At 57.7% G+C, this 16,037-nt stretch overlaps 1 protein-coding gene across 1 annotated transcript in view; it reads left to right on the top strand.

Moving 5' to 3' along the window:
- Positions 1–16,037, top strand: part of LOC111154427 (vasoactive intestinal peptide receptor 2) — a 55,288-nt gene that overhangs the window by 26,098 nt on the left and 13,153 nt on the right. Inside the window, exon 4 of the mRNA XM_022514022.1 lies at positions 678–775. Within this exon, the coding sequence (XP_022369730.1) occupies positions 678–775 (98 nt within the window). The remainder of the gene's footprint in view (positions 1–677; positions 776–16,037) is intronic.

Below are 16,037 nucleotides of genomic sequence, written 5' to 3'. Positions count from 1 at the left end.
TGGAGCCCGACATTGGGCTCTGTCCCAGGACCCTGAGGTCATGGCCTGAGCGGAAACCGACAGTCCAAGGCTCAACCTACTGAGACACCCGACGTCTGACACTTTCTTTTAGATAGAGGGAACGTAGCATTCCTGAGCTTAACATACATGTTTCTGTTAATTAAGACCAAAAGAAAGTGGTGTCACAAGACAAGCACTGCCTTCATTTCGCGCGGTTTGCGTCTCATCCCCACAGTCTGCGGGTCAACGTCAGGGACGGCGCTGCCTGTGAGGTCACGCCCCGGGCAGCCGAGCAAGGGAGTGGCAGGGGCGGTGCAGGGGAATCGCCAGCTCTGGAACGGCTGGGGTTTTGCGATCACGCTCTTTCTGGGCAGAATACGAGTCTGTTACCTTTCCTTGCGCTCCTGAATAATCAGAAACCAGCCGTTACAGCCACCTCGCTGGGCCCCGTGACCAGAAGCTCACCCGCGAGCCACTGAGGCCCCGCCAAACCCCACTTCTGTGGGTGGGGAGCCCGGGGTGGGCAGGGCTGAAGGCGCACACCGTGAAGTGGCTGGACAGGGTGAGGCTGAGCTCCTCGCTGCCAGAGAGAGGAAGCACATGGGGCCGTGCCCGCCGTCACCCTCAGGCCAGCTGTCGGGGACCTGCAGGCCTGACGCCCGCACTCTGTCTTCCAGGAAACATAAGCAAAAACTGCACGAGTCACGGCTGGTCAGAGATGTTTCCCAACTTCGTGGACGCGTGCGGCTCTGGTGACACCGAGGACGACAGCAAGGTAAGGGCCCGTGCAGTTCCCGTGCTTCCCAGTCCCTTTTCTGGAAGCGACCACGGAACGGTGTCCTTGAGCTGCTCCACACGAATGTCCCCAAAGAGCACTGCGGCTTCCTCGTGGCCAGTGTGGGCCGCGTCCCTGTGTCCGTCCTGGGCCGGGCATCTGATGGCATCTGGCCTCCGTCTGTGGCTCTGCCGTTTTGGAGGCAGGAGAGCCTGACTCTCTTTGCCGGCCTCCAGTGAGGCTCAGTGGCTCTGCAGGCCTGACGTGAGCCTTAATGAGCACCCATTCTGCCGACGGGTTTCTTTGGTCTGTTTAGGACTCTGCCCCTAAGCGGGCTCTCCAGAAGCGTGCAGTAGGGTTTCTAGCCGCGAGCAGCAGCAGGAGAGGCGCACGACTCTGGGGCTTGCAGCCGTTTCCGGCCGGCGGTGCCCAGGGCGTGCTGATGGTCAGTGTGCCGCAGGAGGCCCGGGAGGTGTGCGCAGGGGGAGCCCTCTCTCTGGGAACGCAACCGTTCAAATGATGCTTCGACTCGAGACTGCTCAGCTCTGCTCAGCCCCAGGGCTGGTCTGGGGTGGTTTTCTTTCCCGCACGTTCAGCCAGCGACACTGTGTGATTGTGGTTTTACTGGGTCTGCCACCAGGAAACCAGGTCACCGTCTTCCCCTTGGGCCACCTTCCTTCACGTGACCCCAACGCCGTGTTAACGACAGGCGAACGCCCTATTAACGTGAAGGCCTGGTGTCTCATTCCCCATCCCCTGCAGCCCCCACTGTGTGGGAATGTGCTGGAGGCCCTTGTAAGAGCCTCGGGGAACAGCCAGCTACTCCCGCGCCTTGCTCCCCCTTGCCTCCAGCCCTACACCCGCCTCCCCACCGTGGAGACTGCTACTAAGGTCACAGTCAGATCCGTTTCTTGGGGGATTAACACATCCTTCGTGTTCCTCTTCTACAGCGGGACTATCTTTGCTCTCCTCACTAAGATTCATGGTTTAAAGCCAATTTTTTACAAACAAATTATTAAACCTAGAGAAGGAGGTACCTCACGCTTCAGCCAGTGTCTCACTAAGCGAAGGTTAAGTTTCCTGACACGGGGCCCACGGTCAGTGGGGAGGATGCTGGCGCCGTTGGCATGGCCGAGCGCGTGCTGTGGGCCGCGTCACTTACCCGTGTCATCACGGGTGCTCTTTCCCCATTGAGGTGGGACAGACGCGCGGACACGGACGCACTTACGGAACACGCGTCCCTCAATGCTGTTTTTCCACAGACTGAACGGCGGGTCAACGCCGCCCTGTCTGTGGGGGCATTTTTCCAAAGATATTTGCTCACTTTGTCTCTCTGTGTCACGTGGTGCTAGTTCTGACAGTATTTCTGGCATTTTCCTGGGATTATCCTTGTTACCGTGATCTGTGACCACTGATTAGCACTCACTGCAAGCTCGGAGGATAATTAGCATTTTCTAACAATAAAGTAGTTTTTAACTAAGGACGTATGTCGTTTTCTTGGACACAGTGCTGTCGCACGCTCAGAAGCGACGGTCTCCGTAAGCCTTACGGGCGTCAGGACACCAACCAGTTTGCTCGACTCCCTCCGTCGCAGCTCCTGCGCTCGACGCTGGTCCAGAGCAGACCGGCCCCCACGGCACGTGCGACAGCCCGGTGCTTCGGTGCGTGGACATGAGAGCACTGCGAAGTGATCTCTCGGTCAAACAATCACCCGTCGCCTCACATATTTATTTATTTATTTATTTATTTTTTGGTGAGACACGGACCTTATTATTCCCTTAGAGCTGAGAGTCTACAGGTTGACTAACATCGCTTACGACCCCCACCCTGGTCTTCCGTCTTGGTGACCACCCGCCTTACAGATGGAAACACTGAGCTTCACTTGTGACACGACGTGGTCAGGGCCCGGCTCAGTTTCTGTCGTGCGATCACAGACGTGTCTGGGTCAGATCTACCCAGCTGAGCCTCTGGTGAAGCCTTTGTTGGTGCCTTTGCTCTCCGGCCGGCAGGCAGCCACCGTGGGGCCCGCGTGCCCCTGCTGTCCGGGGGCCATGTGCCGGACATGAGGGCACAAGGGGTGGTTCACACCCTCGGCCGGGCTTGTGACCAGGGAGGCCTAGACGCAGGGCAGCTCCCGGGCATCGCTCTAAGGACACATACTCAGCATCTAAGGCCGCAACGCGCCCTCTCAGCCCCTCTGCCTTCTCACCGGCTCCGGACTCCCGTCTCCAGTTCTGAGCCTCAGCCTGCTGGTCGGGGAACCGCCCCACGTCGGGCGCGGCACACCGGTCACAGGCGTCCTACACAGCAGCGTGAGAGTTCGCGTCCTTCCTCTCGTACTGACTGGGTTCTGCAAGAAACCCCAGTGGGACGTCAGCTCGTGGGTCTCCTGTGGGGCAGGCAGCATGAGGTGGCAGACAGTGCTGGGGCCGGGCAGACGCTGAGCTGGAAGACGGAGGGCGGCGCCTTGATCGTGCCTGTGGAGGCTCCAGGGCGTAGCCCAAAGTCAGTGACCTGTTCGCATGGAATCGGGATCCCCAGCACGTTTTCGTAGGAAGACGCCTGGGGATTTCAGGTTCTGGACTAGTCCCAAACTGCTTTCAGCTGTTGCGTGGGACCAGACCAGGAGCCCATCCTGTTGGCTCTCTGAGAATAAGTCTTGAACGGGTACAGAGTCGACCCCCAGCCTCAGGACAGTTCTGGAGCAGGACGAGTTCATAGGCCCTGTCCTGCGGTCCCTGCGTTATGACCAGGAATGGGGTTGCCCTTCCTCACAATGACCAGGGCTCCAGGAGTGGCTTCAGGGCACTGCCACTTGACACCCGCTCCCAGGTGACCCTAATGGATGCTGTCAGACCATTTCAGGGGCAAGAGGACAGGCCCCGGGGACGAGGACAGCCTTGGACCTCTGGCCAGGAGTCGGGGGTTACTCTGACACAACTCTCGTTCCTCTCTCTGCCGGTGTCCCGGACCCCTGGCGGGTGGACGCAGAACACCCCAGTCCTCCCAGCAGCACTTCTTCAGGCCGGTGGGTCTAAAGGTCTGACGAGGGTGGGCCCGTCCTCATTCGGTCGTTTCTAGGGAATCCTGGCGCTATGAGTCTGTCCCATTATCACGAGCCCAGTGTGATCATGGGCAGGGGCTGAGAGCTGGCGTCTGAGGCCACGTGGGCACATGTGACCCGCCAGGCTCCGCCGTCGGAGGCCTTCCCAGGAAAACCGGCGGACGACGCTTCCCACCCCCAGAAGCGTGCGGCCGGCCCCGCCTGCGTGAAGCACGGTGCCGCTGCTTCTCCTGCTTTTCCGTCCAGTCTGAGGAGCCATTTTTCTTCTTGATTAAACATTTCAGAGATTCTACAAATATCATGAATGCATATTCCCTACTAATGGGTGAGAAAATAAAAATATTTTAACATGGGGACGCGAAGACAATGATGGCACAAAACCAAAGCGAGTAACGTTTCTTCCTGACAGCGGTTTCCGCCGTTCGCACGCTCTGAATACTTGCTTGTTTAAGGAATCCTGCGGAAGACGAGAACCACGCGGCGTGGTGGTCATGCCGGGGCCGGCGGGGCTGGGGCACCAGCTGGGTCTCCTCAGGCGGCCAAGGGGAGGGCGGCCCTGGCCGTGAGCCAGGCACACTCTGCTTCTGATGTCATTCCTCATCTCATCAGCGGCTCACCAGCCTCCCGGTTTTATGATTTTAATTGGATTTCCTGCTGTCACACAGCCAGACTGTGCTCGGGGTGTTGTGTGCGCAAACTTCACTGGTTTCTGAATTAATTAAATTCAAGAAAAAAATTAGCCTCCACAAAAGCCACAGGCTTGGCTCCATGTGGTGAGGGAATCGAAAGATAAAATAAAGTCAGGAACGGGGAGGCCCGTGAAGGGAGACAGGATCCGAAGCCCCCGGAGGGCCACTCAGAGGGTTGCGGGAACCCCTGCAGAATCCCGCGAGTCCCAGGGGGCTTGGCTGGCCTCGGCCTCACAAGCCACGGTGAGACCATGAAGCCCACCAGGCTTGGCTCAGCCTCTCTCTGTCACCAGATCCTGGTTTCCGTGTCCAGGCTTCCTTGTCTCTGACCCTTTCCCCCCAAAACCACCTTCAGGAGCAGTTTCCTCTCAGGCCTTTGATTTTCGAATCTTTGTACGAAGTGCTTCCTCCCAGTAAGGGGATTTGAGGAGCACTCCCGGGGGGCCACAGGGGTCATGCCAGGAGCTGCCCTCTGTCCTTTCCCAAGCCTCCCCCTTCCTGGGGGTCTGCAGGATCCCTGCTCACGGGAGCTGGGGGTCTCCTGAGCTGAAGAAGCTGTCCTAGGGTCCTGCCCTCCGCCTCAGGGGGGACTGCCAGCGAGGGTCCTCCACCTGGAGTTACCAGCCTGGTCGTCCATCCCTGCAGGCCTGACCCTCTGTCCTGGGGCTCCCCAACACGGCAGTCTCTTGGCATTTCTCCTGCGTGTCCCGGGCTGTCCTGAGGCTCCAGCCCGGGACGCTCCCTCAGACCAGGCTCCCTGCCTCAGTTTCCCATCCCATCTCCAGGGATGCTGAGAGCTGGTGAAACATGGAAACACCTAGAAATTCAGCAACCACAAGTGTCCATGGGGTCGGAGGTGCCTCCTCTCTCCTGAGTAGCAGGAGTCTTCCAAACGAACACAGAAGGACCCAGAGCAGCCCCTGCCCCCTCGGCTCTGTGCTGGTCGGCATGCATGACTCTCCCCTCCAGCGCACGCCCTGCCCTTTCAAGGGACAGCCCCCCTGATGACATCCTGGCGTCCTGTGTGTCACGGACAAGCAAGGCAGAACCCTCCATGTGTCTCCTATATTGTATATTTGCTAACACGGTTCTTAAAGAAAGAGCACTTCAGCTAAATTTAGCCGACAGAGCTGTCTGGCATGTCAGCCTCCCCATGCATCAAACGGATACATTTCTTCCATGTTATGCCATATTCCTAAAAATATTTTTGCTCTCTCCTCTCAGCTTCCAGACACACCAGTAACTCTTGCTGCCTAACCGCTGGTGTGGCCTCCCGGGGCTCCCCACTCTGACAACAGAGACCCCAGGGCTGGGTGTCTGTGGCGCACTGTTTCGCTCAGCCCTCACGAGGGAGTGTGCTGCTATCCCACTGCTTGGCGGTGGGGGGGAGGGGGGCGGCGCGGGGGGCTTGTCGCTCAGGGATGTGCTGAGCAGCTCCTGGGAGACGCGGGGCCAGGAGGAGAGCCCTGGGTATGGCAACGTGCGTGCCCGCAGCTACGCCAACTAACAGATCTGGGCCGCTCTGGCCCGTGCTGGCTCCCCTTACAGGTTCCCGTTTAATCCAGCTTCTGACCCAACTCTGGCGGCTGCGTCTGCTCCGCTTCCCATCTCACGGCAGGAGCGAGCTCCCCACTGTGGCTTTGAGGGGCGCGTGAGTCCCACACAGGTAGACTGCTCAGGGGACCCGGGGAGGCAGGCCGCCAGGCAGGCGCGGGCAACACTGGGCTCGGAGATCCAGCGAGGGCCCAGAGCGGGCAACATCGTCCGGAAGCCTGGGTCAGAAAGCTGGAAGCAACGGCGGGACCCTGAGCTGCAGCCCACAGTGAGAGGGCCTGAGCTCATGCGAACCGGCTGACTCGGGTCTGGGCAGAAATCCGACCGTGAGCGGGGACGGGTTCAGAAGAGTCACGAGACAGGCACCATTATGGGCTATTTTCACGCTACTTTTGACTGAACCTGAGACAATGATGTGTAATACTTGCTGAATAAAGGAATGAGTCTTTCCAAGGCCAAAGAAGAATGTGGATGAGAAGTTAAGAAGGAAATATAAAGAAAAACTGTCACGGGGAGGGAGACCTGTGCAGTCTCCCAGGAGAGGGAAGGCTCTGCCATGAGCCCAGGGCCCTGCTCTGGGGAGCACAAGGCCTCCGTTTGGCGAGGACTGGCTGTATCCACGGACCTGGGTGTATCGGGCCGGACTCGGGGTAGCAGGCTGGGGCGCTGGCAGCGGGTTGAATGACGCCGACTGGTCTCAGCCCGGAACAGTGCTCTCGAGAAGGGTCTGACCTCCTGGCCCCCTGCTTCCCCTGGGCTTGTCCGTGAGCAGCCTTGCCCGGACAGACGGACGCGGCAGCCGGCAGTCTGCAGGGCCGGGGGTGCCAGCTGCCCTGGCCGGGCCACAGGCAGGAGCAGGAGGGAGGGTCCCCTGGCAGTGGGGGAACAACCAGCTCTTCACCGAGTAGTCTGACTGTTTCTCCATTCGATGTTCGCATTTTGGGACTAACTGAAATAATGGAACAGAGGTTGGGTCCAGCGGGATTTGCTTCACTGGGTACGAGTGAGCTCTGTCAGAGGCCTACAAGAGGAAGATGAGGTTTTGACAGAGCTCCCTGCTGACGGACTGTCACCTGGGTGTGCTTTGCGGGGCCTACAGCTGGACGTGGCCTGAGAGCCACAAGAGCCGCTGACGAAGGACAGAAGCTCCTCGGGTCCAGGAGGTCCTCGTAAGAGCTCTGTTCTCCCTTTTAAAAGTCTCTTTGTTATATTTATGACTTTCTCAGAAGTAAGAATATATTACTTTTATACTCAAATAAAATCTAATTTTAGTCCAAAAAGAAAAACCTCTTAAAAGTATGCCAGGTTTGTCAGATCATTTCTCAGTTACATTTGCCTTTTAACTCGGGGCTTTGTCAAGAGGTGAGGAAACCCAACTGTCCCACTGCGTCCGTGTGGTGCCGTTCGTGCACGGAGGGTGCGAGGGCCCCGCACACGTCCCCGATTCTCCAGGCAGAGTCTCGCCACAGCTGCGGTGCTGCCCATGAACCGGCAAGTGTGTGGGCTGCCACCAACCACCGGCTGGGCGTGCTCCCTGTCGCTCCTAAAATGTGATAAAAGTGAGGGTACTCTCTAACCTCAGCACTGGGACCCCGTTTGGGAAATGTGCCGTTTTTGCTGTTACCCATCTGCCATCTGGGCCCCAGTGCAGGCAGGGTCCCGGCACAAGCTCGTCGTGACGCGTGAGCGGTTTCCAATCTGGAACATTCCTCAGTCTTTCTCTTGTACGGCATGTGTTTCTCAAGAACACAGCGGACAGCCTGACTTGGGAAGCGGCCGTCAGCTGGGCTTACTCTGACGTCTCTGACAATGGCACTTGGGTGTCGGGGGTAAATGCTCCGTGACTACGGCCCTTTACCTCAGAAATGTCATATTTGGGTTTTAAAAGAAAGTCAGTCCTCTCCTCTGAGCCCTCCACACCAACGAAGGAACGCTCCGCGTAGCGACTCAAGAGAGGCCTGGCGAGCCTCTCCTTCGGATGTCACCCTGCGGCCGCGCAGGGAGAAGCTGCAAAGTCACCTCGCCGTTATCCCCGCGGGCTCAGAGTGAAATAGCAAAGCCAAGGTTCTCTGGGAAAGCAGCGTTTATTCAGAGCAGGAGTCTGGGACAGTTTTGGACGTCACCCTCCCCTCCACGGGGCATCTGAGCTCTCAAAGGGCATCTTCCAGGGGTCTGCTCCTTCCTCAGGGGAGCTGGTGCCCTCCCAGAGGAGAGGAGGGCGTGGGGTGCTGGCCGCAGGCGTGCACGCACACACGCACACGAATGTGCACACGTGCACACACCCATGCACACACAGTCACACACGTGCACGCATGCACACACGCCTGTGCACACATATGCGCACATGCACACCTCAGCTCCTGGATCATTAGCACTGAGCTCTCCGCGGTGCCTTCCTGTGCACGCCGACCCGTGGAGCCCAGCTCCAACGTGGAGGCAACACGTGTCCCAAATGCCCAGATATCTCTGACAGCAGGACCCGTGCCTATTTCCTCATGACTCTGCAAGTGCATCCACGACTAGAAAAGGCCCTGATTTACCACTCAGAAGCAGCCACCGGGAGGCTCTGGCTGCGGGCCCCTGCCTCTCCCCTGCAGGGCCAGTCTGGACTGGACGGGAAAGAGAAGACCCTTCTCCAGCCCGTTCTGAACTTTTCTGTGAATGCACCCCATGGACAGAGGAAGCTTGAGAAGTGTTTCCTCACCTCAATAAGGAGGACTTGGATCGTTGGATTAATAATCTTTAAAACCTCTTTCATTATAACAGTGGTTTGCATTATAAAATCAGACCAAGTAACATAAATCACTTACTAAGGGCATTTACGAAGCCCTGTGTGGACAGTCTCATTTAATCCCTGACAAGCCGTGGGACGCAGCACGGTTGTTACCATTTCTGGCCGGGAGAAGCAGACGCGGAAGGGAGTGAACCCCCGTCTTGTGTGTTCACGGAATGTAGGCCTGAGCCAGGGGCACCCGCCATCCTGTGTGCGGCGTCGATCCCAGGAGCACAAGCCCAGGTCCCCGGGCACCGCGCTCCGTGCTTCGTGGGGAGTGTGTCTCCGTGACTTACTGACCATCTGTACGCGTTCTCTGGTGGGGGCTCTAGTTTGTCCAAAATGGTTTTTTTTTTTAATGGGGTTGTTTCTCTTCTTCCGGTGGGTTTTGAGAGTTCTTCGTGTGTTTTGTGCGCCCGTCCTTCATCGGGGAGTCCCCAGCCTGCGCACGTCTTCCCGCTCGCTGGCATGGCTGATCGCAGAGTGGGAGTCTGGCTTTAATGCATCCGCATATTAGCTGCTCCCTTCTCGGACCGTGTCTCTGCTGCCACAGCCAGGGTGGTCTCGTTCTCCCCTCGGATGTCCAACAGCAGTTTCCAAGGTTCGTGTTTCACGGGAGGACCTCTGACCTATTCCGCATTAATTCCACATTAATTCCGGTGCCACTGTGAGCTCTGAACCTCCAGTCCTGGTGGCACACGATGCCACGGGTCCTGGTGGTATGTGACTGGATTGCTTCTGCTCCTTTGTCCAATGCCAGGGAGGTTCTTAGTGGCTCTCTGCCTGGGCTCCGTTCTCGCTGACCCGCTCGCCGCGCCCGCCAGCGCCAGGCTGTCTCAATTGCCGCAGTGGAAGCGGTCATCAGTCTCATGACTCTGCCCCGGCGAGCAGGGACTCCCGTGACAGCCCATCGGTCCCCCAGCTGTGGGGCAGCCGCTGGTCCTGTGTCCTCCCCTCTCTTGCTGATCCAAGTAAAGTGGTTGGTTTTTCAATTTGATTCATTCGTTATCAGCATGAAGTGGCAACTTCCGTGCCGCTTACAGCAGCACTAATTCCCCTTAAAGAAAAAATCAAAACAGAAGAGTAACCGTGGCCCTCGTGGGGGGATGACACCGTGGGTTCCGGCCAGCAGCTTCAGGGCCCCGTCCCTAAACGTGCTTCTCCCCTCCTGGAGTTCATGTCCGTCATCTGTTAATGGGAACTTGCTTCCGTCCCAAGGTTCTTGGGAGAACTGAATGAATTTCGTGTCACGGTTTATTAAGTGGGGAGCCCTCCACCAAGGTTTTGAGTATCGCCACAGTCCCCTGAGCAGAATGGCTTTAGTGGACAAGGTGGGGCTCAGAAGACACTTTCCCAGGAAATACCAAGAAGAAAACCTCCGCTTGCGACGTTTTACAACAGGTGGTTGTGAGCTTTGCCCTGAACCTCGAGACGGGGTGCACGTCTTGGGAGTGGGGCTTTGATGTCTTGCCGTGCACTAGGGGAATAAATGGATTCTTGGACCTCATTCCCCATAAATCGGGGGTGGTTTCTAGTGATCTCTAACACGTTTGTTTCAAAGAAAGCCTTGGGGCACCGAGGTTAGGCCCCTGACCCTTAGTTTTGGCTCAGGTTGTGATCTTTGGGTCATGACTTCAAGTCAGTGAGAGTCTGCTCGGGATTCTCTCCCTCTCTCCCTGTGCCCCTCCCTCCCAAACAAATAAATAAGTCATAAACAAATCAATAAAACAAAGAAAGCCTCAGGTTTCCGCTTTTTATGGCGAGAACAGGCACGTCCTTGCCATCTGGCAGAGGGCTGCCGGTCCCCAGGCTCCCGAAATCCTGCCGCAGCCCCAGAAACCACGCCCCAGGTCACGTCCCCTGGACTGGCCATCACACTCCAGCATGTCCTGCAGTGTGACGCAAGCACAGCCCTTAAGCCTTGCTGGCCGCCCCACGGGGCGTCGGACTATGTGAGCCCTGGAGTCGGGAAGGGGCAGAGCCAGTGTCACCAGTGGTGGTCTTGTCTCTCGGGGGGCCCAATGCCCCTGCTCCATCTAGCCGGCCTCCCCCACTCCCTCCCCTCTATCCTGGAGCCTCAGGCTTCTCCTCCCCGCCGAGCACTCCTCCGGCAGCTCCCACCGCCCACGTCCTCCTGCCCCTGCTCAGTCCCTTAGTCTGAATCCGGAGTGAGACACGCAGACTAGCCCTCCCTCGCTCGTTTCCCAGCTGTGTTTGGGTGCTGTTCACCCGACAGGACTTCATGCTCCCTGAGGACGGGAACTGCGCCTTCCAGTTCAAGTGGGACCCGTCCTAAGAAGAAGGGTCTGCGTGTCTGTGGTGTTTTCTCTGCCCCTGATGCAAAGGTACTTGCTGTTGAGCAGGTAAATCATTCTGCAAGGGTTCTGGGAGAAACCATTGTTTTCCCAACGGGGATGTGTGTGATGAGGGCATCTGTAGGTTCAGGAGAGAACGCCGCTGAGCTCCTGTGTCTTGAGTTTGCTGAAGGGAGGGGTGACAGGCGGCGCAGCTTTTACCAGAAAGCTTCTGAGACTGTGCTGGGGTGAGTCAGAGGTCTCTGGTCTGGCCAGCAGTCTCTCAGCGCCTTCGGGCAAAGTGCACAGCTGGAAACCCAGCACACACTGCAGGCCAGCACGAACATCTCACAGAACCGCATTCTCCAGGCTACTCTTCTTCAAATTGGTTGCATCCCCTACGAACGGGTTGTAATAGGGTGACTGTATTGTATGTCCGCCAACCCTGGCCTCTTGAGGGAGAAAGGAGGAGCTAGTAATGAAGGCTCCGGGCTCCGGACGCCAGATGCAAGCCAACCGTGGTCCGTGGTCACCCTAGTTATGACTCACTGTTTGGGCGACACGTGTCCCTGAGAGGAGCTCTGTCTGCTGGCAACACCCGCACAGACCTGCATTCGTGGACAGTAAGAAGAGGACATCACTTTGTCCACACACTTGCTGGGCGGCTCAGGAAGCAGGTCCCCGGAATGGGCTGGCAGGGAAGGACCAGCCTGGCCACCGTCTCGGACATCACCCCCTCCCAGGCAGGACTGCTGAGCAAAAGCTGGGCGGGAGTTTGCTGGCCCAGCCCGAAGTGACTCAGGGTGGAGGGTTCCCATTGCCTGCCCGTCCACCCTCGCTGGCTCCTCAGAAGTACTGAAGTGTTGAGAAGGGGGGTTTCCTGGACTTCTTTGTCTTCCTTCCTGATTTGTGATGATGGTGGTGAGAGACTTTTCCAAGGAAATCAGCCTCGACGTGTGATCACAACACGTGGCTGTGTATCTGCAGGGGACCCAGGGTGGTCCTCCTGCTCAAGGGTGTGGAACTCGGCCATAGGGTCACATGCGCTGTGGCTCTCAGGACCCGAGCGGTACTGGCCGTTTCTGTGCAAGGAAGCATCACGCCAGCATTGCCTGGGAGCGAAGGCGTCCAGCGGCCAGGCTGCCCCTACCAGATCTTCCCCCTGGCCCTGCCGAGGCCGTGCTTCGCAGGGACTGTCCACAGGGGAAAGAAGACCACATTAAAGATACTGCATGACACACAAAGCGAATGTTTGCTGGTGATGGAAAATGAAATCTCAGGTTCCTGATGCATCCAACATCCAGACCCCCTTCCCCTGAGATCTCTTTAAATGGAGTCGCCCCCTTGTCCCCGACCACCTGGCTCCCGGGGTGGCAGCCCAGGCCCTGCGCCCTCAGCTCCCCCAGCTTCCTGGCACAGCCACCTCGGACGCGGTCACAGCCCTCACGAGGTCCCCTGAGCCCCGGCTCACGCTCCCCGCCAGGCTGGGCTCCTCTGTCCCGCACCGTGCTTGCGGCTGAGAGGGGAAACCCATTACATCCGTCAGCGAAGAAAAGAACCTTCTCTACCGGCCCGCAGTGGCTAGATCCACGAGCTGACTGGGCTTTTAGGTCTCACCCTTGTCTGGGGATGGCGGGGACTTAATAATCTAGAGGCTGTTCTCCTGGAGCAACACCATTTTGTCCCCACACAGAAGCAGAGGCCCCCTCCGGTTCCTGCCAGTGCCCTGTGAACGGAGGCCTGCGGAGGGCATAGCCGCAGCTGAGCAGGCCTGAACCCTCTGTGTTCTTAGGAAAATTGGGAAGAGGGGCAAGAGGCAGGTCAGAGCCCCCGAGGGACAGAGCCTTGTTCTGGAGGAAGTCTGTGTCCACCAGGCAAGGAGAAGCTGGCCTCGTCCTCCGCCCTGGGGTCCCCACGCTGAGTCCTTCCCACCCAGCTGCCTACTGTGTTCAATGACTTCTCCATCCGCCCTGACATCGCCCCAGACTCTCCTGTGAGAAGCCTCGGGGGAGCCCCGGAGGGCAGGGCGGTGTGCCGTCAGCTTCCGGGACGAGCCGAAGTGAGAGTCCTTACCAAAAAGGGAGTGGGGTCGCTGCTGCCTTTCCCGTCTTATAGGCCAAGGACAGAGCCGCGACGCAGCCCAGGGGTGCAAACCCAGATCCCTCCGGCACATGGATGTGACCACAACCTGCTTAGTACCCACGTGCCCCCGTACCCACTGCCCGTGAGCCGCGGCTCTCCTTCCTGCCGGGCAGAGGTCGTCACCCTAGCCTCCGGGTTCACCTCGGTCTGAAGATCCGACGACATGGTTGGGGGAGAGCTGAAACCATAAACTTCCGAGATCTCTGGTTCCCAGCGGCCCGCCGGGGGTGGGCGAAGGGGGCAGGACGGGTGCCTGCGCTCACGGGGCTCCAACCACCGCCATGTGACCTGGCGAGGGCAGGACAGGCTGGAAGGGCGGCTTCCCGAGGAGGGGCCCCTGATTAGAGTGCTGCGTGCTGGGCGGGGGGAAGGGCGGGACCTCAGAGACCGCCAGCAGCAGTGACGGAGCAGGTGGAGGCCGCCGTCTTGTTAGAGGGGCCTCAGGCATGAGGAGGGGTCTCCAGCCACCTCGGTGTGGCCCACGGCTCTGCCCACAAACAGAGGGGCCCTGCAGAGGGTTTTAAGCGGGCGCCAGAAGGGTCACGTGTACATGTTAACCCTGCCTGTGGTGTAGCTCCGAGGTTCAGAAAGGAGCCACATCGGAATCACTGCAGGGTCCGGTTCTGGGGCAGACAGGGGTTGATGGCCTCTGGGCGTTTGCTTTTGGACACGTTCCTGAGGGATGATGTCACTGCCGCTCTGGGGGTTGTACCGGGAGAACCACTGGTACACAGCACAGCATCGTGACCCCACGTGGACCAGAGCACGCGTCTCTGCAGGAGGGGGAACCAAGGCAGGAAGCCGGACTGGGAATCCGAGGCTGGGAAGACCCTGGAGCCTAGACCCAGACGCCCCGTGTAGACCCTCTGTGTAGTTCCAGAAGCCACTTCTAATGAAAATGAATTTATTTTTTAAATATTTTATTTATTTATTTATTTGAGAGAGAACGAGTGAGAGAGAGCATGAGAGAGGAGAAGGTCGGCGGGAGAAGCAGACTCCCCGTGGGGCTGGGAGCCTGATGCGGGACTCCATCCTGGAAGTCCGGGATCATGACCTGAGCCGAAGGCGGTCGCTCAACCAACTGAGCTACCCAGGCGCCCATGAATTTATTTTTTAAAGATTTTATTTATTTATTAGAGAGCTAGAGAGAGAGCACAAGTCGGCAGAGCGGCCGGCAGAGAAGAGGGAGAAGCAGACTCTCCCTTGATCAGGGAGCCTGATGCAGGGCTCGATCCCAGGACCCCGGGATCGTGACCTGAACCGAAGGCAGAGGCTTCACCCACTGAGCTACCCAGGCACCCCCTAATGAAAATCAATTTAAAGTTGCATCAAAGATGGACATTTCCACACAGTTCTAGGGCCCATGTTCTAAACATGAATCCTTACTCTTCAGTTCTGTCCCCACCGGCAGCGACACAGGTCGGCTGTACACAGAAACCCCAGAAGTTGTTCGTCCGTGTCCTCGAGCAGAGCCCCAGACTGTGTCCTTGTGATTCGCCTCGTTCCCTTAGAAGTTGCCTGGGAGAAGTGTCCAACCTGTTCTGCACAGCGTGTCACCCTGTGGCCGTTAGCCTTGGTTCTGGGTTGCTCAGCCCTGGGGCTGTCCTGCGTTCTGTTCTGGTGAGACTTCCCGGAGCTGCGCACCTCTGAGGCCTCGAGCTTGTCCCGGACTGTGTTCGGGCAAGAAGCCCTTAACAGAGGCAATTTGCAAATAAGCAGACCGAACCTTCTAAATGACTGAGCACATGAGAAATGTGAAATCTAAACCACTTTAAGCAAAGTAATACAGATTAAAATGTGGATATTCTTTTTTTTTTTAAGTGGACGCAGAAAAAACGTCCTAATTCATACTCTCTCAATTTCCAATTCACGCGTTGTGTCCTGGGGTAGTCAGTCCAGGGGTGAAAATGTGCCTGCGAGCTCCTCGTGGGTGGGACCCTTCTCTTACTCTCCCTGTTCCCAAGGCACCTCGCTCAGTGTCTGGTTCCCAGCAAATGCCCGGTACCTGTGCCGAGCAGGGTGAATTAAATTAATGGCAATGCCAACTGTGTTCAGCAAGAAATAAAAATCTTCTGTAAGAAATTGGAGGTAAAACAATTCCCAGCACAAACCACTCGAAAATGCTAAATCAAGTGTAACCGTGTTGCTTGAAAATGCACAGCTGAGATTTCAAGAAAGTAAAGAATCGCAGGCACATTGCCGAGCACCGGTGCAGTCCGCAGGGGCGGCTGGTTCCCGGGGCAGCAGCTGGAGCATCTGGAAGAGCTGGGGTGAGCCGCGCGCAGGTGTGGGTGGCGGCAGGCGGCTGGAGCGGAGAGCTGGACCGAACGTCTGACCGTGGAAGTGACGGGGAAAGTCTTCTTACCCGGCTTCGCTTTCCAGGAGGAAGATCCGAAGGGCGCGCCCTCCTGCAGGCCAGGTTCCCCATCTGGGTCTTTGAGAGGCTATACCAATTTCATTTTCTCATTAAATATTAACGAGAAACTCATTTTTCCCAAACTTTGCAGTTTACTTCTGAAATACGTCATTACCCATATTGAGTCTTCAATAATAAGGGTAATAAGGAGACAGAAACTCTCCTCCAAGGGCATCACCTTGGTGTAAAGAACAACACTGGGGCTGGACGGGGTGTGCAGACCAGCCTGCTGGGTAGCGGCCCGCGGGTGCCCCACGAAGCTCCAGAAGCAGGCCTGTCCCTCCTGCCTCGGCCTGGACCTGGGTTTGCTCGATGACCCCAGGGCAGGGG

The sequence above is a fragment of the Enhydra lutris genome, unplaced genomic scaffold, assembly GCF_002288905.1.
Source record: "Enhydra lutris kenyoni isolate GAN:26980312 unplaced genomic scaffold, ASM228890v2 scaffoldscaffold37, whole genome shotgun sequence".
Classification (NCBI taxonomy): Eukaryota; Metazoa; Chordata; class Mammalia; order Carnivora; family Mustelidae; genus Enhydra; species Enhydra lutris.
Note: the sequence above shows the minus strand (reverse complement) of the source record. Positions and strands in the feature narration are given on the sequence as shown.